Source organism: Gaeumannomyces tritici, assembly GCF_000145635.1.
Source record: "Gaeumannomyces tritici R3-111a-1 unplaced genomic scaffold supercont2.2, whole genome shotgun sequence".
Lineage (NCBI taxonomy): Eukaryota > Fungi > Ascomycota > Sordariomycetes > Magnaporthales > Magnaporthaceae > Gaeumannomyces > Gaeumannomyces tritici.
The window spans coordinates 4,134,052-4,157,403 of NW_008804546.1; the positions used below are offsets into that span (position 1 = coordinate 4,134,052).

At 57.8% G+C, this 23,352-nt stretch overlaps 7 protein-coding genes across 7 annotated transcripts; 4 read left to right on the plus strand and 3 right to left on the minus strand.

Annotated features, from left to right (window-relative positions):
• Positions 1–36: 36 nt before the first annotated feature.
• Positions 37–2,499, minus strand: GGTG_03948 (hypothetical protein). Its single transcript, XM_009221735.1, has 3 exons — positions 2,053–2,499; positions 725–1,949; positions 37–655 (listed from the first exon to the last, which is right to left on the minus strand). The coding sequence occupies exons 1-3, from the start codon at positions 2,125–2,127 to the stop codon at positions 450–452; spliced, it is 1,506 nt and encodes a 501-aa protein (XP_009219999.1). The 5' UTR covers positions 2,128–2,499; the 3' UTR covers positions 37–449.
• A 124-nt stretch (positions 2,500–2,623) lies between these two features.
• On the plus strand, positions 2,624–5,154 carry GGTG_03949 (hypothetical protein). Its single transcript, XM_009221736.1, has 2 exons — positions 2,624–3,523; positions 3,646–5,154. The coding sequence occupies exons 1-2, from the start codon at positions 3,164–3,166 to the stop codon at positions 4,792–4,794; spliced, it is 1,509 nt and encodes a 502-aa protein (XP_009220000.1). The 5' UTR covers positions 2,624–3,163; the 3' UTR covers positions 4,795–5,154.
• GGTG_03950 (hypothetical protein) lies at positions 4,880–6,103 on the minus strand. Its single transcript, XM_009221737.1, has one exon. The coding sequence runs from the start codon at positions 5,539–5,541 to the stop codon at positions 5,140–5,142; it is 402 nt and encodes a 133-aa protein (XP_009220001.1). The 5' UTR covers positions 5,542–6,103; the 3' UTR covers positions 4,880–5,139.
• Positions 5,892–6,275, plus strand: GGTG_03951 (hypothetical protein; the record flags this gene model as incomplete). The annotated part of the gene is made up of 1 exon (XM_009221738.1): positions 5,892–6,275. The coding sequence occupies exon 1, from the start codon at positions 5,922–5,924 to the stop codon at positions 6,273–6,275; it is 354 nt and encodes a 117-aa protein (XP_009220002.1). The 5' UTR covers positions 5,892–5,921.
• Positions 6,276–13,551: 7,276 nt separating this feature from the next.
• GGTG_03952 (hypothetical protein) lies at positions 13,552–17,232 on the plus strand. Its single transcript, XM_009221739.1, has 3 exons — positions 13,552–14,208; positions 14,484–14,740; positions 14,801–17,232. The coding sequence occupies exons 1-3, from the start codon at positions 14,038–14,040 to the stop codon at positions 16,677–16,679; spliced, it is 2,307 nt and encodes a 768-aa protein (XP_009220003.1). The 5' UTR covers positions 13,552–14,037; the 3' UTR covers positions 16,680–17,232.
• Positions 17,233–18,518: 1,286 nt separating this feature from the next.
• Positions 18,519–19,377, minus strand: GGTG_03953 (hypothetical protein; the record flags this gene model as incomplete). The annotated part of the gene is made up of 7 exons (XM_009221740.1): positions 18,519–18,583; positions 18,660–18,729; positions 18,802–18,828; positions 18,982–19,016; positions 19,108–19,141; positions 19,212–19,234; positions 19,326–19,377. The coding sequence occupies 7 exons, from the start codon at positions 19,375–19,377 to the stop codon at positions 18,519–18,521; spliced, it is 306 nt and encodes a 101-aa protein (XP_009220004.1).
• Positions 19,378–20,003: 626 nt separating this feature from the next.
• Positions 20,004–23,294, plus strand: GGTG_03954 (multiple RNA-binding domain-containing protein 1). Its single transcript, XM_009221741.1, has 3 exons — positions 20,004–20,414; positions 20,482–21,261; positions 21,499–23,294. The coding sequence occupies exons 1-3, from the start codon at positions 20,181–20,183 to the stop codon at positions 23,011–23,013; spliced, it is 2,529 nt and encodes an 842-aa protein (XP_009220005.1). The 5' UTR covers positions 20,004–20,180; the 3' UTR covers positions 23,014–23,294.
• The last annotated feature ends 58 nt before the right edge of the window (positions 23,295–23,352 follow it).

Below are 23,352 nucleotides of genomic sequence, written 5' to 3' on the forward strand. Positions count from 1 at the left end.
ATTCTCGACACGAGCGCGTGGTCGGTGCTCGCTGCCGTGGACAACGGACCCACGTCATAGCTCTGCGAGGGCCCAAGGTAATTGCTCTGAAGCTTTTTCACCGCCTGCATGCCATCAACCCGGCAGAAAATAGAGAGGCCCCACATGGTGAAGCCGCCAAGTGGATCCATCGTGGATCGCGCAGATCTTCCCGATCGATTGAGCGACATCAGGCCTAGGCAGCCATGCACTGCGCCGACAGGACGCCAAGCCGCTGCTGTCAATCACTGGTGTACAGGTAGACCAGGATTCTATAGTTGGCATCCAAACCCTCCAGCCCGACTTTCAGTCTTGCTGCACGTGTTGGCCATTGAGCCGCATCATCCGAGTCCCAAAACGCACTTAACCAATATGGGGACATCATCATCAGCCGCCCGTTTCCTCAAGCACCCAACAATAGGCCAGCTGCCTCACTTGCACGCCTTTTTCTCCCCGGGCCCCTCCGTCCGGATGAGACAGCGGTGGCCACTTGGCACCATGAGGAAATGGAGGGCGGGCTCCATATCCTTGTCACTCATGCCCTCGAGATCCGAGACAACGGCATCCGGGAAGGCCTTGAAAAAGCGTGCCGTGATCAGTCGAAGTTCGATGCGAGCTAGGTGTCGGCTGAGGCATGCTGAAATCACGGGTTCTCTTTGTTAGCATCTCAAGTCATCAACGGCAAAAAGGGAGAGGCCGCACTCACTCCGGGCGCCGCCTCCGAAAGGCATGGTGCAGTCTTTCATTCGCTGGGTGGTATTTTCCCATCTCTCCGGATAGAATTTGTATGGGTCTGGGAAGGCCGTTTCGTCCTGATGGAGGCTGTAAGCCTGTGTGGTCACCGTGGCACCGGCTGGCAGGAACTTGTCGACCAGCGTGGTCCCGCCCTGAGGCACCAGCCGTGGTAGCCCGCGCGACAACGCCGTGTACAGCCGCAGCGTCTCGTTGACGACCCAGTTGACATATGGCAGGTCTCGCAGCTGCTCGTAGCTGAAGTCCTGGCCATCACCGCCTTCGTCCGGAGTCAGGGTGTCGAGCTCTGCGAGCAGCCGGGCCTTGATGCGGGGGCCACGGCAAACCGACCAGAGAAGATAGATCATGGAATTTGCCGTGGTGTCGCTGCCGCCGACGATGAACACCTGGGCGTTATCCCGCACCTCGACGGGTGTCCACGATTCCTCGGCCGTTGCCGAATAGAGCCTGGAGAAAACAGTCGGTCGTGGGTCCACGCCGCCCGCCTCTTCCACCTGCTTCTGGTGGCTGTCGAGCGCCCGTTGTGCGTAATCGAATGTGCGCCACTGGATGAGGGTCGCCGCACGGAAGGCCGGGATCGGCACAACCGCCGAGACCTTGGCCAAGGTGGGGAACATGGACCGTAGGCCCCCGGCGGGACCAAGGTTGACAAAGTCATCAACCGGCCGGTTCTTCTCGCCCCTTTCCAGCTGGCCGAAGGAAGAGCCAAAGATCAGGTCGCCAATGACGTCGAAGGACAGAAACATGAGCCACTTGGCCACGTCGGCTGCGCCGCGTGTGCCCCTGCTCTCCTCGGCCATCTTGCGGATCGCCAGCCGTACCTTGTCGTCGATCCGGGGCAGGAACGCCTTGAGACCCGTCTCAGACATGTGGCCCGATAGGTAACGCTTGTATCGCCGATGAACCTCTGGTCCGATCTCGTTAAACACGCTGGACAAGTCCGTGATGAGGCGCGAGTAAAGGGGGCTTTTGAGAAAGCCTGCCTTGGCCGCGTGGATGCTCTGCGCCGCCGCAGGGTCCGAAACGTCGACTTCACCCGGCGCGTAGCGCACAACAGGCCCGTACCGTTCGTGCAACGAATGGATCCATACCGGGTGCCGCGCCGTCAGGATAAAGTATACCGATGGTAAGGTTGTCCAGCGGGTGTACCACGGCCCAGATATGTGTGACAGTGGATTCTTGAAGCCAATGTATATGTACTGGTTTTACAGTTCACGTTAGCTATTGCTTGATAGGGCTTTTTCAAGGAACCACAGGACGACATTGACGCTTTACACGTACCGATATGACAGTTGCGAGGGCTAGAACCCCTCCGATTTTCAGGAGCACTTGAGCAACCGAGAGGAGCGGCAACATTGTAGCGTTGTGGGGTTTTACAGGTTCCGATATCAGTCTTGATCGCAGGGAGTCAAACACATACTCAGCCGGGGGCAGGCCTAGCAGGCTTGCCCTCACTTATACTCCCGGATCCCAGACCTCACAGGTCAAGGTGAGGTCCCCGAAACGCCAACACAAGTCGACATCCCTTCGTTGATCTAGCTAGTCCAGCCGCGAGCTATGAAACAGGCTGATGGGCGTCACCGCGAGATCGGCTGAACTAGCGGATTCAACATCCTATCCAAATCCCGGAATCTTATCAAGCTCCGGACTTTCGCCATCCAGTCCGGCCTGGATCAGATGCTCCATGAAGCAAATCGAAACGACGACGCGATACAAGCTTGGTCTGGATACAAGACGGATCACGAAGCGGTACCATCTGCCGATTCGAACGCCTGTTCAATCAAGAGATATTCTAGACATGCCACCAACCTTAGCGTCTTACTCAAATCATGCACCATCCACGCCACCATCGACCACGGACGGCGAGACCTGGGCGAGTCGTGTTGCTTTCGGCGCAGCTCACAGCACCGCCCAGTGACACAAGGCGGATATGCGATGAGGCTACGCTAGCAGTCGCTGTGATACAAAAACCTACGCAGTACTCGCCGACGGCTCCACGGACACGGTGGACTGAGGAAACCCCTCGCGCGGGGAGGACCCCGCAGCCCCACGGTGAATCCGCAGGAAAGCGAGCGATGCGTCGACGCCCGGGAGAGGGAGCGTGCACTTGGCTAGGTCCGAGGATCATCCTCGTTTGCCTCCTTTCCAACATGGGAAAACAGAAGCACCCTTTGGTGGGGTCAGACATGTCACGGGCGACTAGAATTACCGCAACAGGCAGTTTAGCCAGCTTGGAGAGCAGCCCATCGTGATTGGCAAGATGGCAGGCGGCAGGCGGCAGCATTCAGTACTTGAGGGTAAATAGTGCGCTGCGGAGCAATCCAGATTCACCAACATCCGTCTTCCTGGCCCGCCATTTCCGCCATGATACCCAACAGCTCGAGAGCTTCAAATGTGCTGCCCACGGCCCGAGCCAAACATCATGCCTGCAGATCAGACGCAGCAGCGGGGCAGGTCATCACTGCTACCGCTGCCCTCGAGGCACCGCGTTTTCATACTGACTGACATCACCAACGAGCCGGACGATGCCGAGTCGTTCTGCCGATACCTGACATACGCCAACCAGTTCCGCACCGAAGGCGTCGTGGCCGTGACGTCGACGTGGCTCCGAGACCGGGTCGCGCCGCAAAACCTCCACCAAATAGTCGACGCCTACGAGAAGGTGGTGGAGAACCTCAACGCCCACGTCCATCCTGACTTCCCCTACCCCTCCGCGGACGAGGTCAGGGGCCTTATCCGGTCAGGGCCTCCGGTAAGCCAGAGATCCGACAGGAGACGAAAAGCGCCATGGCTGTATCACATCTCTCGAGGTGGTCTGGCTCAGTGGTGAAGCTACAGGAACATGTCCACTCAACTGTCTGATGTGCTCTCTAGGTCTACGGCATGGAAGCGGTCGGCGACGACGTCCCTCTCAGCGAGGGGGGCGAGCTCCTGCTCCAGCGCCTGACGGCCCCGGCGGCGGCCGACGACCCGCTCTGGGTGCTAGTCTGGGGCGGCGTCAACGTGCTGGCGCAGGTGCTGCACCGCATCCGCGACAGGCCCGACGCCGCCTCGGTCCGCGCGCGCCTCCGCGTCTACACCATCTCGGACCAGGACGACTGCGGGGCCTGGATCCGGCAACAGTGGCCCGAGGTGTTCTACATCGCCTCGGTGCACGGCTGGAACCAGTACGGCTGCGCGGCCTGGACCGGCATCTCGGGCGACGCGCCGGGCGAGCAGGGCGGGCCTGACGGGTCCAAGGTCACGGCCGAGTGGGTCAGGGAGAACATTCAGGTCGGCCCCCTGGGCGCGGCGTACCCGGACTTCGAGTTCATCATCGAGGGCGACACGCCGACGTTCCTGTACCTGATCCGCAACGGGCTCGGCGTGCCCGAGGAGCCGTCGTACGGGTCGTGGGGCGGCCGCTACCTGCCCGTCAACATGGGGGGCTCCCACTCCGCGCTCACGGCCCGGTGGGGCCACCGCGCCGACACGACTGACACCGTCGTGGGCGCCGACGGGCGCGCGTACCGGTCCAACAAGGCGACCGTCTGGCGGTGGCGCAACGCGTTCCAGGACGACTTCGCCGCGCGCATGTGGTGGACGCTGACGCCCGACTTTGCCGCGTGCAACCACCACCCCGTCATCTCCATCGACGGGGACGTCGGGTGCGAGCCGGTGCGGCTCGAGGCGGACGCGGGCGGCACCGTCGCCTTTGACGCCTCGGGCACCTACGACCCGGACGGGGACGAGCTCGCGTTCCGGTGGTTCCAGTACCGCGAGCCGAGCGCCACGCAGACCTTCCACCCGTACGAGGTCTCGGACCTAACCATCGAGCCCGAGGGTGGGGACGGGAGCAGGGTCAGGGTCACGATAGCGCCGGCAGACAAATCATGCATGAGGGTCCGGGACAATATCCCGATCGAGAGGGGCCTGCTGCTTCATCTGATCCTCGAGGTGACCGACAAGGGGACGCCGCCCTTGACGAGCTACCGGAGGATCATGATCCAGCCGGTGGATCGCAACTTCAAGGACCGCGGCTGATTGGGGATCCAGAGGCGAGGTTGTATAGTAATAGAACCAGTTACTGTACTCGGCGTCCGTTGCGCGGGGGGTTTTGGAGCATCAGCCACATACAGGCCTGGACGGCCGGTTTACACTTTCTTTTATTATTGTTTACTTTTCTTTTCTTTTTGCCACTAAACTCTATATCTTCTCCTCGTCATCATCATCCTCATCATCTTTCTTTTTATTTTCAGGACCATCAACAGAAACGGCAGGTTTCAAGACCCCCTGCCCTCGATGCTAAAGAAACCACCTCCAGCTACCACCGCAACCGTCCCAAGTCTTCGCCGAGTCGTGTTCCACCCGGATCAGCTCCAGGATGGCCTACCTGGTTTGTGGCTCGTTCCGGCTTAGTCCCATGTCAGGGCGCCACTCGCCACCTGCGAAGCCAAGAAGTGTCAGGACACCAAAGCAGCACCAGCATAAGTCGAGCAAGGACTTATCCGTCCCAATAAAGCATGGGTAGTGCACACATACCATTAAAAGTGTTTGATCATAAACGTCCCTGGCACATGCGCGTTTTCGGGTGCCCCAGCTGCCCATGAGCGAGACGAGCGAGAGTGCCTGTGGGCTGGCGTCGCTGTCAAAGAGACTGGGTCGAAGCTGATGCCGCGCTGAGTGGTGGGATCCAAATTGGGGGGGAAGCAGGGGTCTGATCAACCAAGGCCCATTCCCCTCCCGACGAGGTGCCCAATAGGGAAACGCTTCCAAGCGAGGGCCTTCCATGTTTATTTTTGGGAAGCGTGGCTCACTTGGGTTTCAATTCTGTCCTGGGTAGGTAGGCATTCGTCTTTTCTGGAGGGGAGGCATTTACCCGCCCCCATCGCATCACCGTCCGCTCGTGCTCTGGAGAAGACGTTCCGGCCTGACGCTTGACGGGAGAGATACGGCTCATCAATCTGGTCTCATTTCGAGCGCACTGGCCGCCGCGAGCAAGAACGGGTATCCGGTATTCAACCCCGAGGGAAACAAACAAAGAGTGCCTCCTCCTCCTCCTCCTCCTACGTTGCCGCAGCGGGACAGAACGGCCGGCCGAGGCCCGTGTAACGTCTCCTCCCCATCGTGACGGTGAGACTGGGACCATTAGTTGGTCGGTGAGGGTATGCATGTGCTCACACGGCGCGGCTCTCGAATTCATCTTTCCGGAAATGTCGGCTCATGATTCTGGGACCCAGTGTATTAACTTGCCGTTTCCCGGCTCCTTCGCCGGCGTCACCGCCTACGTATACCTCGACGTCGCAAGGCGGGATATCCATGTTGCAACATCTGTGTCCCATGTGATGGAAGCAGTCTCAGTCCCTCTCGAGGGCAGGGCAGGCGGAGCAGAGGCCGGTGAGAAACGCAAGGCCCCGGAAACACAGGCGTGCCAGCCGAGCCCTTCCCGCGACCCGCTGAAACAGCCCAATCAATGTGTCCAAGTTGGACGCGGGCGGTGGGCCCTTGGCCTTTCCCTCTCATAGAGTACGCCGTGGCTTTTTTTTCTTCCTCTCCGTCTGTCAACTGCTCTTCCCAAACCTGCCCGTCTTACTGGCTGGGGACCATCACATAGGCCTGCATTCGCGTCAGACAAGGAGGACGCACTGGCGGGCTGAAAAGGCCGGAGAAGCCCCATAAGGCTACATAACGGTTGATAATAGGTGAAGGGGCGACAGTCAGCATTGAGGGGAAAGGCGGCGCTAGGTACCCAAGGGCTGAGGCATCCTGCCTGCCGTGCTGCCCTGCTCTCTTCACGCCCATCGGGCGATTTGCCCGGGAACCCGTAGGCGAGGCGAGTATTCTACTGTATACAATGGAGGTAGCCATGTATATATGTAGGTACCTACCACCCTGCCTGTCTAGGTACCACGTGCGAGAAGAAAGGACGGCATAAGCGAGGGCGGGTAGACGGAGGAAATACTTGCGCGGCTCGCATCTGTCTTGCGGAGAGATTGTTGGGCGGTGCCCTCGTTGACTTTTCCATGACCGCCACCTGCATATTCGAAATGCGTAATCGATGAAGCGTGGCTGGAGGAGCGCTTCACCCATTGACGCACCATGTTTTTCAAGCCTCGAGCAAAAAAAAAAAAAAAAAGACAATGTCATGTTCCAGGCCTAGGCATAGCCCCCCGTGCTGTGCTTCCTCGGGGAGCTTCGACTGCTCGCGGCTGTTTACGCCCCCCGTGTGTGGTCTTTTATGGACACCCGGCCCGCCCGGACCAGGCCGGCCAGAGGACCAGACTTCAGCAGCTGGCCGTGTGGCAAAGACAGCAGCATCCGGGTAAGGACAGCAGGGAAACGGATAAACGAGAGTGTGGGTCTCTACGGAAGCCAAATAAAGAAGACCACACAACCACCCGAAGGGTCGGTCAGTATGGCTCCGAGATCCGAGATGCGGACATGCACGAAATACTTCCGGGCCAGGGTTCTAAACCAGGTCCTTTTTACCGGAACGCAGCTGTCTAAACGCGCCGGGATGGTGGGGGTAAAGGAGGGGTTGGTTCGTCCCAAGTCGAGCGGGAAGGGCAGAAAGAAAGAGAAAAAAAAGCCACCGTTCCCCGGGACCCGAGATCGTCTCGGCACCGCAAGGGGTCCCGGTTTAATCTGCGGAGAGCGAGGAAGGCAGCCCGGAAGAGCCCCAAAGCATGAGGATGGTGACAGAAGATGAGTGTGGGTGGCATAAATTATCCGGTATGCACATACTGTGGATGATGCAGCCACGCCCCGAGGTGGCGCCATCACCTCTGGCCGCCCACCCGCCTCAGCACCACCAAGACCCCAAGCCCTGTACGCGCTTTGTCAGCCGGTGAGGCTGGCTGACTTGTCCTGCTGACCATGTTGGAGCACGTTGGCTGGCGTGGCGCGAGGACGACGTCAATCTCGACACTGACATGGGAAAGAAGAAGAGAGAAAAAGAAGAAAAAAAGCGGAACAAAACAAACAGGGTCTTCGAGTATGAACCACAGGCGACGCCCGCCGGTGGGGCCGGCAGCACGCAAGAAGGGATATCCCAGGTGTCATTCTGCTTGGAAATAAAATAGGGTTTTAGGTGTTACGACAACCCTCGGGCGCCCCAATTGTTCGCGGACGGGGCCCTGCTAGGGCGCCGTTTGAAACGCCGTATGAAGGAGATGGAGAGTGTGTGAGAGAGACAGGCACATCCATTATAGCCGTCCAAAAAGGGGCATGTGTACTGCACGCCCGTGAAACAAAAAAGAATGTGAAAAAAGAGGGAGAGTATGAAGGAGCGGAAACCTCAAAAAAGAAGAGCAACGTCGAGGCGGGTTGGTCATCAATGCACAGCTATTCCCAGGAAACGACCTTCAGCGCGCGCGCGCCGTGTTGCAACCCGATGATCCATGCAATAGCAGCCCTCGTGTTAAGTCAAGTTCCCCACACAGGCCTTCGACGCCGAATCCCTCCCTTCGTCTTTGCTGGCTGCCAGCTCGGATTCCGCAGCATCGGCGGCAGCAGCAGCGTTGTACTGCGTAACGCATCTGTGTGCTGTCTAAATACACAGCTCTCAATAGCAACCAACAAAGGGAGCCAGAACAGCTGGATTGGTTACCCCTGTCCCCCTGATTCGGAGAGGGGCCCTGAAAAGGCCAAGTTCAGCCCTGCTCACGCCCGTCGCTGGGTGCCATGCAAGGAATTGATTCGTTAGACCAGCCGGGCATTTTTGTTATTTTTTTTTGTTCGACGGCGATGAACATGTCGGCCTGGACAAGCAACCACATTTGATGATTGCCGCGCAATGGTGGACACAAAAGTAGTGAATCCAAGATGCTTTGCGTCGAGTAGATGCAATTGCTTGTTTTTGGCAAGCTCTCTCGAATTGGGAAGCGGCCTGCTGCCGAACGAACATGGAGCACAGCACCTAGCCCACTGGATTTTGGCGCACCAAGCGAGCGAGGGGACCCCATGGTGAGGGACCGACTACACAGTAAACAATGCCCGCCTTTTGGCCCTGGGTGAGATCCTGGCTTTTATATCATCGGGCTTTATCTAGCCCATTGCTCTTCTCACCAACGCCCTGGCCAGCTGTAAACGCCGCGATTCGCAAGGCGAGGCATGGAACCTGCTCGCACCCGCCATCGGTTGATCGATCGCCTGCATGGAGGGAAACACAGAGAAAGCTTCCAGGCTCTGCATGTTTCAGTCTCAAAAGACAAGGCAGACAACTGTCTAACCTGCAAACCGGCCCTCCAAAAAGCATCTCTTTTCGTACTACTGTACCGGGCCACCCCCAAGACAAATTAAGTGATACACCAAAAGGGCGGAAAAGTGGGAAACTTTTCCCGAAATCGACTCAACAGCCTCCGGCAAGCAATAAACAATCCAATGTATAAACTTCAGGAAAATTATAAAAAAATAAAAAAATAAAAATATGCCATTTAAAACTATTGCTTATAAATTTGATACTTTGAGTTTGTATAAATTTCTCAATGGGCTATTTCGCTGGGAAACCACTGGTGAATGAAATGCTCACTTTTGGTGTATCAATTAAATCGTCTTGGGGGTGCGGGCCTCGGTGCGCCGACACTAGCAATGCCCCTCCTCCCCAGCTTGATCCACACCCGGGCCCCAACCAATCCATCAATCGTGAGTCGAGGCCCAGCTTGCTTTCGTTTTCGTGCCTCCAGTTTGCCTCGAAAATGCACCAAGCCAACGGGCCCATCCGTGCGATCCGTTAACCGCTCGGTGGCGGCAGCCTTCGCCTCCCCTTGGAGTCGTCAACCCTGGGTTTGTACCTTGAGCAGGAACGCGCTTTCGGTCCTCAAAAGGTCCCTTGGAAGAAAAACAATTGCTCGGTGCGTTGTCCATTGCCAGTTGGCATCCATGTCATCCATCAGCCCTGCTCGACTCGCCTGCCAGCGCCTGTGATTGGACCCGTTCCTGACCCCGAGATTTCTGCTCTCGATTTATTTCTTTGTTCGTCTTTCCGAGGCCCTGCTCTTTTTGGCTGACGGGCTGGGTCTGTATGACGACACTATTCCCGTTTGGGAGAGGCTTCGATGGGAGCACTCGGCTAACGTTCGCTCGGCTGGGCGAGGTGGGTGGTGGGGGGCGGGCCCGGCCCCAGCCAAGGGCAGCTCGCGGATGCACGGTCAATCCAATGCCCCCTCCCACCTCCCACGCCTCCCCAACCTGCGTGTGTTTCCTCGCCTGCCGCCGATCGAACTCGGTGCGCGCGCCCAGGGAGAGGCGTGACATTGACTACTCGGCTCACCACCTGCAAGGGTGGACTCGCTCCATTTTTGCTTCGCCGGCTTCCATCCTCAACAGGGATGAAAGAAAGCCCTCTGGGAAGGAGCCTGAGGCGGGGAAGCGCTCCCGGATTGGACGGGGTGACAGGTTACCGAAAGCCCTCCCTCCGTTTTTCCTGAGTGTTTTTTTTCTTTCTTTCAGCCATGTTCTTCTTTTGCTTCTTCCGCTCTTCTGCATCCCTCCCCTACGTCCCGAGCCAAGAGGGTGCCCGACCTGTGGCGCTGGGTTTCTGCGGCCGCCATGCGTCAGTGCCATGTGATGCAGGGCGGCGGGCCAGAAGGGGGAAGAAAGAAAAAAAAAAAGCAAGGGAAGATGGAGACAGATACCCGCTCGCCCCATGGCTCCATTGGAACTGCTGGCGGTGGTGGCGGCTGTTGGGCAGGGGCTGTGGCTGCGTGGGAGGAAACTCGATTTCTTTTCTGTTTTCTCTTTCTTTTTACTGTTTACCCAGGTACCAGTCCTGGAACATTGTAGTAATCGCGCATGGCTTTTGGCTTCGGCCCCTTTTTGTGTCGCAGCCACCGCTCACCCCTAACGATTCACTGATTCACATAGATAGCCCGCCCTTCCAAAGCGACTTCGTCAGCAACGGATACCAGCTCCCGTCGGCAGCGGCAAATGGTCCCATCGAGCCAGCTGCCGCTCACACAAGCTTACGGGCAAGAAAATTGGGACGACGGGGGGGATGAATGGGCGAGCAACCCAAATCACCAACATGGTGCTCCCAAAGAGTAACCATGGCAGCTGGGGTTGTGCTGCCTGAGCCTGCATGCCTGCTGGATATGCTCTACGACGGGAATCTAAATCCCACCTTGTCCGTATGGCGTAAGATTGTGGCTTGCAGGCTGCTGATGGGACACGGTGCAGCAGAGGGTGATGTCAACAACGGAGAAGCCCGATCCTCTCACACAGGCTTAATCATGCCATGCAGGAGCATGTTGGCTTTTGGGGGAACGGCGCCCGCCCAAGCCGCCCAGGAGGCGGTCGAAATACGCGCATCTCGTAAAAATGGATGCAGCACACCGACCGCGTTGCTAGATGGATCTCCAATCCAGGTAGTTGTACATATGGGCTGAGGAGTGGGACCAGGGAGGCTGGGCTGGGGAATAGACAGACACATTGAGGCACCCGAGTCAATTGCGCGCTGGCAGAGGTACCTTGGGTCAGGTACCTTGGGAACCTAGCAAGTATCGTTCTGTAGAGTCCTTGGGCACCTGCGTCCAAGAACCAATTTCCATGGCCATCCCCTTTTTGCACACACGTTGAACATCTTCAGTCTATTCACACATGCCTACCCAATTGCGTGGGAGAGCGCCCCAGGTTCTCGGTACATGGGCCGTTGGGATGGAAAACATGTGGTACATGGTATGTTCAATGGGAGGTATGGTGTGGGCAGGTCGATAACCCTTGGGCTATTCACCGACTCCCAACTCATGCGCTGCATGTGCGTGCATGTGTTGCGTGCCTGCATGGCTGCATGGCTGCGTGGACCGCCTCCGCCTCGTCTTTCCCTGTTCTCTGGCGCCGGGACTGCCAAAACGGCCGGGGGCCATCCAGGCGTCGATTGAGAGAGCATGCGCGACCCAACCCAGACAGAAAAAAAAAACACACTATGAACGCTGTCCGCCACGGGGCGGTCGGACAGCTCGCGACATGGGAATCCATCGACTACTGCTGCGCTGCTCGTCCGAGCCGTTGGACCTACTCCATCCGGGGTTAGATCGGGTGCTTTAGCCCGTTGATAAACACACGCTCCAGCGGCACACCAATGGCCCGCCTGAACAACCCACTGCGTCGTTGATGCTACCCGTCAGGCGGCGTGACTCCCGCCCAGGGCAGCCAAGACTTCAACCGAAGACATATGAACGAACGCCTGTCTATACCAATGGCCAATGTTGCTTTTTTGGGATAGGTAAAGACACCATGTAACGAGACAAAGAAGACTCGGCAAACGAGCAAAAGTGTCCACGTGCGGCATGATTTGCAATGAACAAGGGGAGCCAGCTAGAAACGTGGTGCTTCTGGTTTCATCTACAGGAAAAGACATGAAATGAAGAGGGAAAACAAACAGGTAGGTACATCGGGGAGGAGTGAGGAGAAATACCACAGTATACGCCCCGTGGTGAACCGATTCAATTGTTCTCATGTTGACTCGAATTCCTCGCCCCCCCCAGTGGCCTTTTTGCTTCTGCATAGCCATCCGTGTCGAAGACTAGACCAGCGAATGCAGCCGCAATTATTTGCCTTCTCCGAAAAGGCAAATCTGGAGAGGAGATAAAGACCTGGGAGCTGAAGGAGACACCAACACCACTCCGTGAACCAACCGGCTCGATCTTTCTGGCCTTCTCAAATCGCTTGCGTACCTCTCGTCCCATGTAAATCGCTGGAGGACATGGAGGGTGGTGCCGTGCCCCAGTCCACCCTGCTCGAGGCACAGGCAGGGTGCGCACCTCGACGGCCGACCGCGCTCAACCTGACATGCACGTTTGTCTGCGCTGCTCGTCCGTCGATCCATGAACCCTGTCGCGCCCCATCGGCTGCGAGGACCAGGGGGCCTAGTGGAGGTACTAGGTACGGATAGATCAAGTCTTTGCTCGGGTCGACAATGGAAGGCTGACGAACCAGATGCACGAGGTACCACCTGAGCGCCCATCACATCACCAGCGATTTCTTGCGTGGGCGAAGAGGCACACTGGGGTCATGAGCAACGCACAGAGCTAGGAAATCCGTAAAACGTCTCCATGCCCAAGGTAGGTAGGTGCCGAAGTGGCAGGTAGAGGCCGTCACAGCTTCGGCCAGGCGCGCGCTGGCAATCAACAGCCAACTGGGGCGGCGGGCCTTGACGTTGTTCGCCGCCCAGCAAACGCCCAGGGAATAAATGAGTGGGACAGGAGACGGACAAGCTGTGTTGCCCGGGCCCCTTTGCTCCCAGGATTTGCCTTGTCGGCCAGAAAGTCTGGACTGAGGTTGTCGATTGCGAATACCCACGACGGCAAGATAGATCATTCAACGGCTTTGGGGTCCGTCTGCCGGCACCCAATTGAAGGCGCCCAGGCCAAGAAGACTGGCTCTCGCGTGGCCGCTTTGCGTGTCTTGAGAGAGAGCCAACGTCTTGTTGCTTCGTTCTTCTCCTTCTCCACGCGATTCTGCGGCTCGACGGGACCTTTCTCAGTCTGGGCCGAAGCATTCGAGCCCACTGGAGCACTGAGTTAGGGCGGCGTCAAATGTTTGGGGCCCCACCCACCAAAGTATTGGGTGATGTACCAGTGACTTGGTGGTTTCCACGGGACCAGCGTAACCCCAGGGGGAGCCAAAAGGTACTGTCCCTGCCTCCGGAACCACCCCCCCTGCTGGAACCACTCCGCCCTCCTTCGTTGTTCCCACCCTCTCGTTTGCCAGCCTAGGCGTCTTTGTCCATGCCGCTCCACCCTTTTCATTCCCTCGAACCCAAGTCACTCGGTCTACGACCTCTCCTTGTTGCTGCGTCTTGCTGCCTGCAACTGCCTCCGCGACACTCCTCTCCTGTCCAACTCACTCGTGGACACTCACATCTTGCATCTGCGGTCTCACTCGTTCCTCGACACCGCTCTGGCTCGCCTGTGCACAACCCAGGGCTACCTGCAGCTCTCTCTCTCTCTCTCTTTCTCTCTCTCCCCTGAGGAACGCCCGTCGGCTGCCGCGGCCGCTTGCCGCTCTGTGCTTCGCTCCAACAAACGTCGGCCCCCTTCAAACCTGCCCTCGCTGACAACCGCACCACACTTCCCGAACGGCCCTCGACCTGCTCTCGGCTACCTACCGACCTCTCGACGAACGATTGCGACCCCGAAAGACTGCTCCTGCGACGCTTCGGGGCAGTCTTGCCCCCCTCCGCTTGCTCTTGGGCGGTCCTTCCCGCAAGGGCGTCTGCTCGGGTAGACAAGGCTCCAGGAGGGAAGCCGGTTGTTGCGCTCTTGCTTCACACCCGATTCCTGCTTCAAGATGGTGCTCAAGTTGCCCGAAGCGGGCCTGGAGCTCGAGAGTTCGGCCAGGTCCATGGCCGCTCTCCCGCTCCAAGCCTTTGCCATCACCCTCGACGACGACATCCTCGAGGACATGATTGAGAGCTTCCAGAATGGCAAGGGCATTGAGTTGTCTCTGGGACAGAATCCGGTACGTGTGTTTTACTGTTTCTCGGCCTGTTTGCAGCCGCCCTTGAGTTGTGGTGCCGTCAATTGCCTCACAATAGGCGTCACTCCTATTCAGATGCTATTGTCGCTGCCACAATGTCAAACCGGGGCACGGGACGCGCCCCGTGCTTCTGCGAACGCTCTCCCCTCACAAATCTCTTCAGAACGCACACAACGCAACTTTTGGGACCCAAACTCCTGCGACGACCAAACTACGGAATTGCAAATCCTGACTGATCACTCTCTTTGGCTCTGCAGGCATTCATCTACGGCTCCGAGACACACCAGCTCAAGCGTACCCCCGATTCGTTCTCCTACGACATATACGTGACAGATCTCAAGGCCCCGACCACGGCAGATCTGCTCCCAAATCCCACCATGCCCATCTTTCGGAACCCGGCGCTAAACAAGCTGCGGTATACCGCTCCGCTCTCCGGTCGCGCTGCTAGCGAAGAGGACGGAGACGATGTCCTGGAGATTGTGAACCACCCAGATTACCAGTCGAAGCCTTCCAAGTATGTTCCTGATCCAGCTGCCATGCTCTCCCTGCAGCACGTGCTGACCTCGCGAAATAGGTCAAGTAGCTCGACATTGCAGCCCAACGCGCTCAAGAACCTGCCGGGTGCCAAGAAGACGGTGGTTTCCGCCAAGAGTGGCGCCTTCACAATGTCGACCTCTGCCCTCTCCCGTGCGTCTAGCCCCGCCCTTAGTATGGTCGGCTCGCCCCTGGAGTCATCGGTCGAATCAGCTTCGCAGCAGAAAGTCAAGGGCGCAAGGGAGTTGAGGGCACCCATCACCCACTGGTTGGCTGTCCGAGAGATGACATATGACGAGCTATGGGAGAAATGGGGTGGTTCTGAGGATTCCAAGAAGGACTTCCGTGGCATTCTGGATAAGGTGGCCGATGTGGACAAGAGCACGGGAAAATACACCATGAAGAAGATGTTCTACAAAGAGCTGGACATCTGGAAGCACGACTACGACTCGGATGCGGACCGGCAGCTCGCCATCGACAACACCGCTAGATGGTACGACCGCCTGAGGATAGGCTCCACAGAGCCCATGTGGCAGAAGCTGCTGCCGTTCGACGAGAGAGGAAAGGGAAAGAGCCTGAGCAAGCTTCAGGCCACTCTTGCCAAGGGCCCAAAAACAATGACATCGACGCCCAAGATCAACGTCCAGAAGGCCGACGACAGCGCCAGCGCCGTCGCTTCCCCTGGCAGCAGGGATGACGAAACCCGTTCGCTCAACGGCTCCGAGCCCATGTCGAGATCAAGCTCACAGACCAAGGCAACAAAGAAGACGGTTCCGGATCTGAGCGTAGCGGCCGTCAAGAAACCCGCCGCCCCCAAGAAGGTAGCGACCCCGAAGGTCTCCCCAGTCAAGTCTGCTGTCGTACCGAAGCCGGCGGCGAAACCAACCAACAACGGTGGAAGAGGCCCTCTATCAAAGGAGCTCATAAGCGACTCGGATGATTCTAGCGAGGAGATTCCTCTGTCTCAGCAAGTCAAGCAACAGGTCAAGAAGCAGCAACCAGCTGTGGCCCCGAAGCCGGCCGTGGCTCCCAAGCCTGCTGCAGCCCCGAGACCAGCCAAGGTCTCGGCTGTTCGAGCTCCTGCGGCCGTGGCGCCCAAGGCGAAGGCGCCCCTGGTCAAGGAGTCTACTGAGCCACAGATCACGGCTCGTCCGATGAAGCGGTCGCGGGACGAGGAAGACAGCAGTTCCAGCTCGGGGGCAACGCCGCTCAACAAGAAGCCTAAGGCGAGGGATCCCCCCAAGGACGCGGCCGCTATTGCCAAGGATGTTGCTGCCGGAAGCAGGCCAAAGGATGTGCCAAAGCAGGCAGGAAAGTTGAAGGACCAGAGGCGGGAACCCAAGCCGATACCAACCGCGGCCCCGACGTCCAAGGCCCGCGCTCCCGAGGCCAACGGCAGCCAACCGCCGTCACGTGGAACGACGGGCTCCAATGGTTCATCGAACCAGGCCAAGCCCAAGACCACGTCGCCTCCAAAGTCGTCGCCTCTTGCGTCATCGCCACCGACGAATGCATCCGACATCGACCCTGCCGAGGAGGCTCTGATCGCAAGCGCCAACGATAGGAAGCGCAAAGCGGCGGACGCCTACAACGACTCGTCCTCGAGCGGTAGCAGTGCCGCGGGTTCCTTGCCCAGGGTCAAGCGCCAGCACCAGCAACCGCAGCAGCCGGCCAGCAGCGGCATGGGCGGCAGCAAGCTCCCAGAGAGCGTCATGGACACGGCGCGCAGGTTCAAAACGTACTACGAGAAGTACGAGCAGCTCCACTACCAGCTTCTGGGGGATGACAATCCGGAGCAGAAGCAAATTTCGACCTTGACCAAGATGCGTAACCGCCTCGAGGAAATGAAGAGGGAGATCTATGCTGGCACGCGCCGCGGCCGGAACACCTCGGAGAGCGACGGCGTGGATCGGAGATGATCCTGCACGGGACATGACCTTGGGAAGGGAAGGGGAAGGCCCTTGACTGAGGATCCCTTGGGCTCTGCACAGGATAAATGGGTATTGGCTGGTGTTTCTCTGGGCATGAAAATGGCATTTTGCTCGGAGTTGTTCTTTTGCTTTTTCTTCTTCATTCCCCTTTTCTTTTTCTGCGTTTCTGCATGTCCTTTCCCATGCTTGTCCGTGGTCATTTCATCCACACCCCAATATTCCCCCCGCGTTTTCAACTATCACCTTTTCCCTTGGCTTTTCACCCCTCCTTTTCTTATCAGGTTCTCAGACAACGACATTTACGATACCAACGATCCATCCCGGACGGCACCCAGACAGACAGTCATTGCATTTTCAAGAGAAATCGGGAGCACGTCCAGGGGAGACTGCTCTGAGCGGCACAAAGTTGTGCGAAAAGAAGAGGAAGAAAAGGTTCCAGCAAAGTTATCAACACAAGTACGCCCGAGTTACTCTCGGGACTTTCGGTAGATGGCTGTCGAATCAAAACAATTTCAATCACGAATCTGGTGACACGATCTGGCTTGACTGTTCAGCAATGATTGTGCTCTCTGACCAGTCATTGTGATTCTTCTGCGGCCGTATAAATCACCAGCACCCGAGCGAGCGCGTTTTGCCCACCTATGTCGTGACTGCATCAACGCCACACTTGCCCTTGGGACCTGACTGAGACCCGGTCTTCTCGCCGGGTTGCCATTTCGAGGGGGGCTGAGGATCCTCTTGCCTCTGTTGCTTCATTTTTACCAGCTCATCGGGGCTAGGAAGAGTAGTCCGACAAACTACTAGCCAGGGATGGACAGGCACATCCCGGTGCTGCCGTCGGCGCCTTGCTTGCCTGCCCCACGCGCCCGACTCTGGTGGAGGGCAGATCCCAAATTGACCAAGAGACAAAACCTTTCCTACCCCGCCTCCCCGCCCTCCGCGCGAGGCGTGATGACACACACACACACACACACACACACACACACACACACACGAGGGAGGCAGAGAGATTGCGTGTGTATGGGAATATTAGGAAAGGAGTTGTGAGCTCATGTTCGGCCGAACCACAAGGAAGTTGGTCCCGGTGGCGTTGATGGTTGCTGCCCCATTGCAACTGCGAGACATGGAGCAAAGAATGGAGGGGCCTCTAGCCGGCCTCCCCGCCAGACAAGGCCATGCCGGAGCGAAGGGGGGGCGTGGTCGGTCCAGAGGGCGGGGTGAAAGCAGCAACGGGGGGGAGAAGAGCCGGGCTACCGCCTCTCTTCGCGTCATCTACTCGGTCGTTATTGAGCCACGCTAGAGCCTCGCCATGTCGGCTCGATTCGAGGCTGGAATGCGACACGGTGATGGCATACAATCATACCTTCTTCAGAGATTAGTGGTGGCTTTATCGGCGGCTCGACGCCATCTTTTTCTCTTTGCCAGCAGAAGAAAATAGCTGCAGGGTGCCCACAGACAGGGAACCACACCACACCGGCATACCAAGGGATACAAGGACTTCTGTCCACGAAGGCCAATAGGGAACAAAAAGATATTGATAGTGTGACATCAGCCCGCTCTGTGCTTCAAGTGGATCGGGTAAAGGGCGTATGTAGGCGAGATATGCCATATGGAAGACAAAAGCTAGAGTTGTAGGGTCTCAGAGAGGGATAGATACCTCGGTCCGCCACTGTGGCCTTGCTCCAGGGGGATCAGGTCAGAGTGGTATGCTGAGCCCTAGGAGGTGCGTAGGGAGGCGGTCGAGTGTTGCTATCCCGGTTCCTTCCAAATGTGCTGTCATTTCCCAACGACCCATGTCTCAGGGATCCAAAGATATTGGGTAACAGCCTACTGCGTCTTGAACAGGAGGATGGCGCAGTGGCCGAGATAGAAGTAAATAAAGTGCTTCGTCTCTGTAATGTTCGCAGGCGGGGTTAGCTTCATGTACTGGAATAGCAAGTTTGCAAGCTACCATGAAGGTGTCCATACCATGCGTCACAAAGCTTCCAAAGTTCCGGCCGACGATGCAGTGCCATGTGGGCCCCTTGCGCTCATCGAACTGGGAGGGTGTCCTGTCAGCGGCTCGAAACGGTCTTGCTGGGGTGTCCTATGACATGGCCGAGGGACTTACCGTTCTCTTGATGTGCTGTGCGATATCCTGCGAACTCAAAGTCTTGCGTCAGCCCCGGCTCCCGTTCCCCGTGGTGTCCATGGCTCGATGCGACGGCGGCGCGTTCTTGTATTACAAGCGGTCTGGGCTGGAAAAGAGGTCGGGGGCGGCGCGTATGTGGTGTGTTGGAGCTAAGCGAACCTTCTCAATCGTGAATTTGGCCATTGCCTCCTGAGCTGTGGACGCGATGATGCGCGTGTTAGTTGTCGGCTTCTTGAGGGCCTCCAGGGCGGTGGGAGAGCATCCAAAGATGCGGGAGAGACATACCGACGTCGATACACTCGAGTTGCAGGTCGTCGTTCTAGTCAATGGCTGGTCAGCCATACTCCCATAGAGCAGGAGTAGTAATATGAGTCGTCCCGTGTCCTTACCATGTCCGCCGCCTTGATTTGGGCTTCAGACGGCGCCCACGTACACATGTTAGCACCTTGGCTGTACGCCCTCGCCTCCAGCCTGCAACGTCCCGTCCCTGGTCGCACGCCTACCTTCCAGCTTCTCCCGCGGGGCGGGGCTCGATGCGGGCTCGTCGACGGCCATGTTGGGCGTTGGGTCTTGTCGGTCTGGGTTCTGGCGTTGGAGGGCGCGTCGGTTCGTCCAGGCCTTGAGGCTGCGCGGTCGTTGCCGATGTTTGGATGATAGGTTAGCTCCGGCTGGCTGGCGGTTGGTTGGGGTCGGTCCAATTGGTCAGAGCTGGGGTGTTGGGGCGCGGTGCCGCTGCAGCTGGGGCCCACCACTTTATCTTCCCCTTCAGGAGGAGCCAAGTGGCAGCGGTTCACGCCTGTGGGATTCCTGGAGCGGCGCACTGGTTCGCGGTGGCCGCGCATCTACTGGGAAATGCCAAGGTTGGCGGACTTACCAGTTTGAAATGTCAAGATGCAGGTGGCGATGCTGGCGGTTGGAAAGCAGGCTGTCACGTCGCGAACTCGGGTCGATCTGATTGATACAAGTTGGGATCGATCAAAAATGGAGCGGCGTGTAGTCAGAGCACATGGGACTTCGATTCCATCACCACACCCAGGCTTCAAGCAGCTTGAAGCCTGCAGGGGGCCGTCTTTTTGGGCCAAGCCTGGTGGAGTTTTTTCGACTCCCAAGCCCCACCTCTGCAGGTGCGGCTCTCCATTACTTGCCTTTTTTTTTTTTTACTCCCTCCGCCACTCGATCCCATCTTTTTTTCTTCCCCTATCAACCCTCCCAGCGGTCGACTGCATGGCAACCTCTGCTCAACTCTTTCACACATTCAAAGCCAAAGCAATGAGCTAGCAGCGGCTGCTCTGCCTCCGACTCTCTAGCTGAATACACTTGTACCTACCTAGACGTCGGGGCAGTTGCACTTCATCACAATGGAGGAGTCCTCGAGGATATTCGTGCGGAATCTGCCGCCAACCATCACTGAGGCCGACTTCCGGAAGCACTTCGCGGCCAAGGCACGAGACATCACCGACATCAAGGTGATCCCTGCGAGGAGGATCGGCTTTGTCGGCTTCAAGACGGCCAAGGCTGCGTCGGAGGCGGCCAAGTACTTCAACCGCTCCTTCATCCGCATGTCCAAAATCTCTGTCGAGCTGGCAAGACCGGTATGAGACACTTCACCTAGCTCCGGGATTCCGATTGGCCACTGGAAGCTAACTGGCGTGCGCTTAGCCTTCTGACCCCTCCCTTCGAGCGCCGACGACGCTGGGGACTGGGCATACAGACACCCCCTTTCTCTCAGGCGCCTCCCAGAAACAGGCACCCGAGGGTGGCCAGCCAGATGCTAAGCCGAAGAAGCGCAAGCGCGAAGATCTTGACCTGTCTGATCCTAAGCTCAAGGAGTACATGGAGACGATGCAGTCGGCAGCAAAGCTAGACGGTGCCATGGCTGAGACGCCAGTGCCCGAGCTGGCTTCCGGGAAGGCGATTGCTGCCCTCGATGGCGAGAGCGACGATGATTACGAGGAGATACCAGCACGCCCCGCCAAGAGGGCGGCCGTTGAGACCTCTGTTGGTCGCGCTCCTCGGCCAGACGCGGCCTCGGAGGCTGCTCTGGAAGCTCGAGTCCAGACCCTCCCCGAGCAACCAGCTTCCGAAACTGGGCTTAGGGATGCTGCAGCCACAGACGACGATTGGCTCCGGTCTCGAACTAATCGACTTCTGGATCTTGTCGACGCGGATGATCCAGACGCTGTCCCAGCCCCACAGGTCGTGGCGGCGCCGTTGCCCCCTGCCTCGTCTACGGAGGCGGGCGACGACGCTGCGCAGCCGACAGAAATGGAGCAGCCCCCTAAGGATCGCCGTATGGCTCCAGTCTCGGACAAGGACCGAGCAGGTGACGCACTAGATCTCGTCCGCAAAACATCGCGTCTGTTTGTCAGAAACCTGCCCTACAGCGCAACCGAAGATGATTTGAGGAGTCACTTTGAAAAGTTTGGGAGCGTTGAGGAGGTAAGCCATTATTGCACATCCCATCCCTAATTTCTCAGTCCAACCTGCTCTTTGTTATGATGAATCCCAGATAGGGACAGCTTATACCTCTGGTATATGATGCGAACCCGGGCACAGTATTTTAGTAGATGCTCTGTTTTCTGAACACAAAGGGACCCCGACACATTTTCCGAGTCTGCGAAGGGATTTATTGGGTAGAATTCTTTGCTGACGCTTCTGATTCCCAAAACGAAACAGGTGCACCTGCCTGTTGCGAAGTCGAGCGCGAGCAAGGGCTATGCGTTGGTGCTGTTCACTAGCGCATCCTCGGCCATCGACGCATTCCAGAAGTCTGATGGCAGTTTGTTTCAGGGCCGGATTCTGCATGTGCTCCCTGCCCAGTCCAAGAAGGAGTCCAAGCTGGACGAGTTCGCAATCTCCAAGCTCCCGTTGAAGAAGCAGAATCTGATCAAGAAAAAGGCCGAGGCCGCGTCGACCTCGTTCAACTGGAATGCCCTCTACATGAGCCAAGATGCCGTGAACGCTTCGGTAGCAGATCGCCTGGGCGTGTCCAAGTCGGAGCTACTAGACCCGTCATCGGCCGATGCGAGTGTAAAACAGGCCATCGCGGAGACCTCAATCATCCAGGAGACAAAGGTCTACTTCGCCACCAACGGCATCGACCTGGACGCCTTCAAGTCGCGCCAGCGGGGCGACACTATCATCCTTGTCAAGAATTTTAGTTACGGCACCACTATAGACGAGTTGAGGAAAATGTTTGAGGAGCACGGCATTGTCCTGAGGGTGCTGATGCCACCGAGTGGGACCATAGCAATCGTCGAGTTTGCGCAGGCCCCTCATGCGAGAGCTGCTTTCATGAATCTCGCATACAGACGGGTCAAGGACTCGGTGCTATTTCTGGAGAAAGGCCCCAAAGGTCTGTTCAAGAACCAGCCAACCCCGACGCAGATACAGAGTAGCAGCGGCGGCCCCACCGCGGCGAAGAAACTGTCGGTGACTGAGCTACTGGAACGCGACGAGGTCCAGGATGTTGCCGAGACGACGTCTTTGTTCGTGCGGGGGCTAAACTTTGCCACCACGACGGAGAAACTAGCCGAGACGTTCAGACCCCTGGACGGGTTCGTGTCCGCTCGCGTCAAGTCAAGGACGGACAGCAAGAGGCCAGGTGTGGTGCTGAGCATGGGCTTTGGCTTCGTCGAGTTCCGCACCAAGGAGCAGGCACATGCAGCTCTCAAAACGATGGACGGGTACACCCTGGAGGGTCACGTTCTGGCCGTCAAGGCATCGCACAGAGGATTGGATGCGGCCGAGGAACGGAGACGGGAGGACAAGGCCAAGAAACTGGCTGGGCAGCACACCAAGATCATCATCAAGAATTTGCCGTTCGAGGCGACAAGGGCGGACGTGCGGGCCTTGTTTGGCACCTATGGGCAGCTCCGCGCAGTGCGGGTGCCCAAGAACTTCGAGAACAAGACTCGTGGGTTTGCCTTTGCCGAGTTCACCACACCCAAGGAGGCGGAGAACGCGCTCAACGCGCTGGGGAGCACGCATTTGCTTGGGCGCAAGCTGGTGCTCGAGTTTGCCCAGGCCGAGGCGGTGGACGCGGAGGAGGAGATCGCGAAGATGCAGAAGAAGACGGAGGGACGGGTGAACAAGGTGGCCTTACAGAAGCTCATAGGGAGAGGGGCCAGGCACAAGGTGGTCATTGGCAATGACGATGGGGATGAGGTTGGTGGCGGAGATGAGGCCTGACCAGAGGCATGAGCAAAGGCATGCGGTTTGATGAACAAAGTCACAGCTAGTTGGCCTGACTGGGGGCCTGTCTTTGAATACCCACACCCAGCAGAAGCAGGGCGCGCCGTGCACGCGCTCCCCTAAATCAAAGAAGGACGTTGGCAGCTGCTACCCTCGTTTCCCTCCTATATTTGTCCTGTATCCTGTATGGTTTCGTCTCAATACCTGCGGTGGTGCACTGCTGAAGACAGGGCGTCGTCGCTTGCCATCCCTTCCCGCCCCCAAATCAGGCCTGGAGTGCCTGGGAGCTAGAGACGTCGGCTCGTCCGTGCTCATCGGCGCCTCCACCCCCGGCTT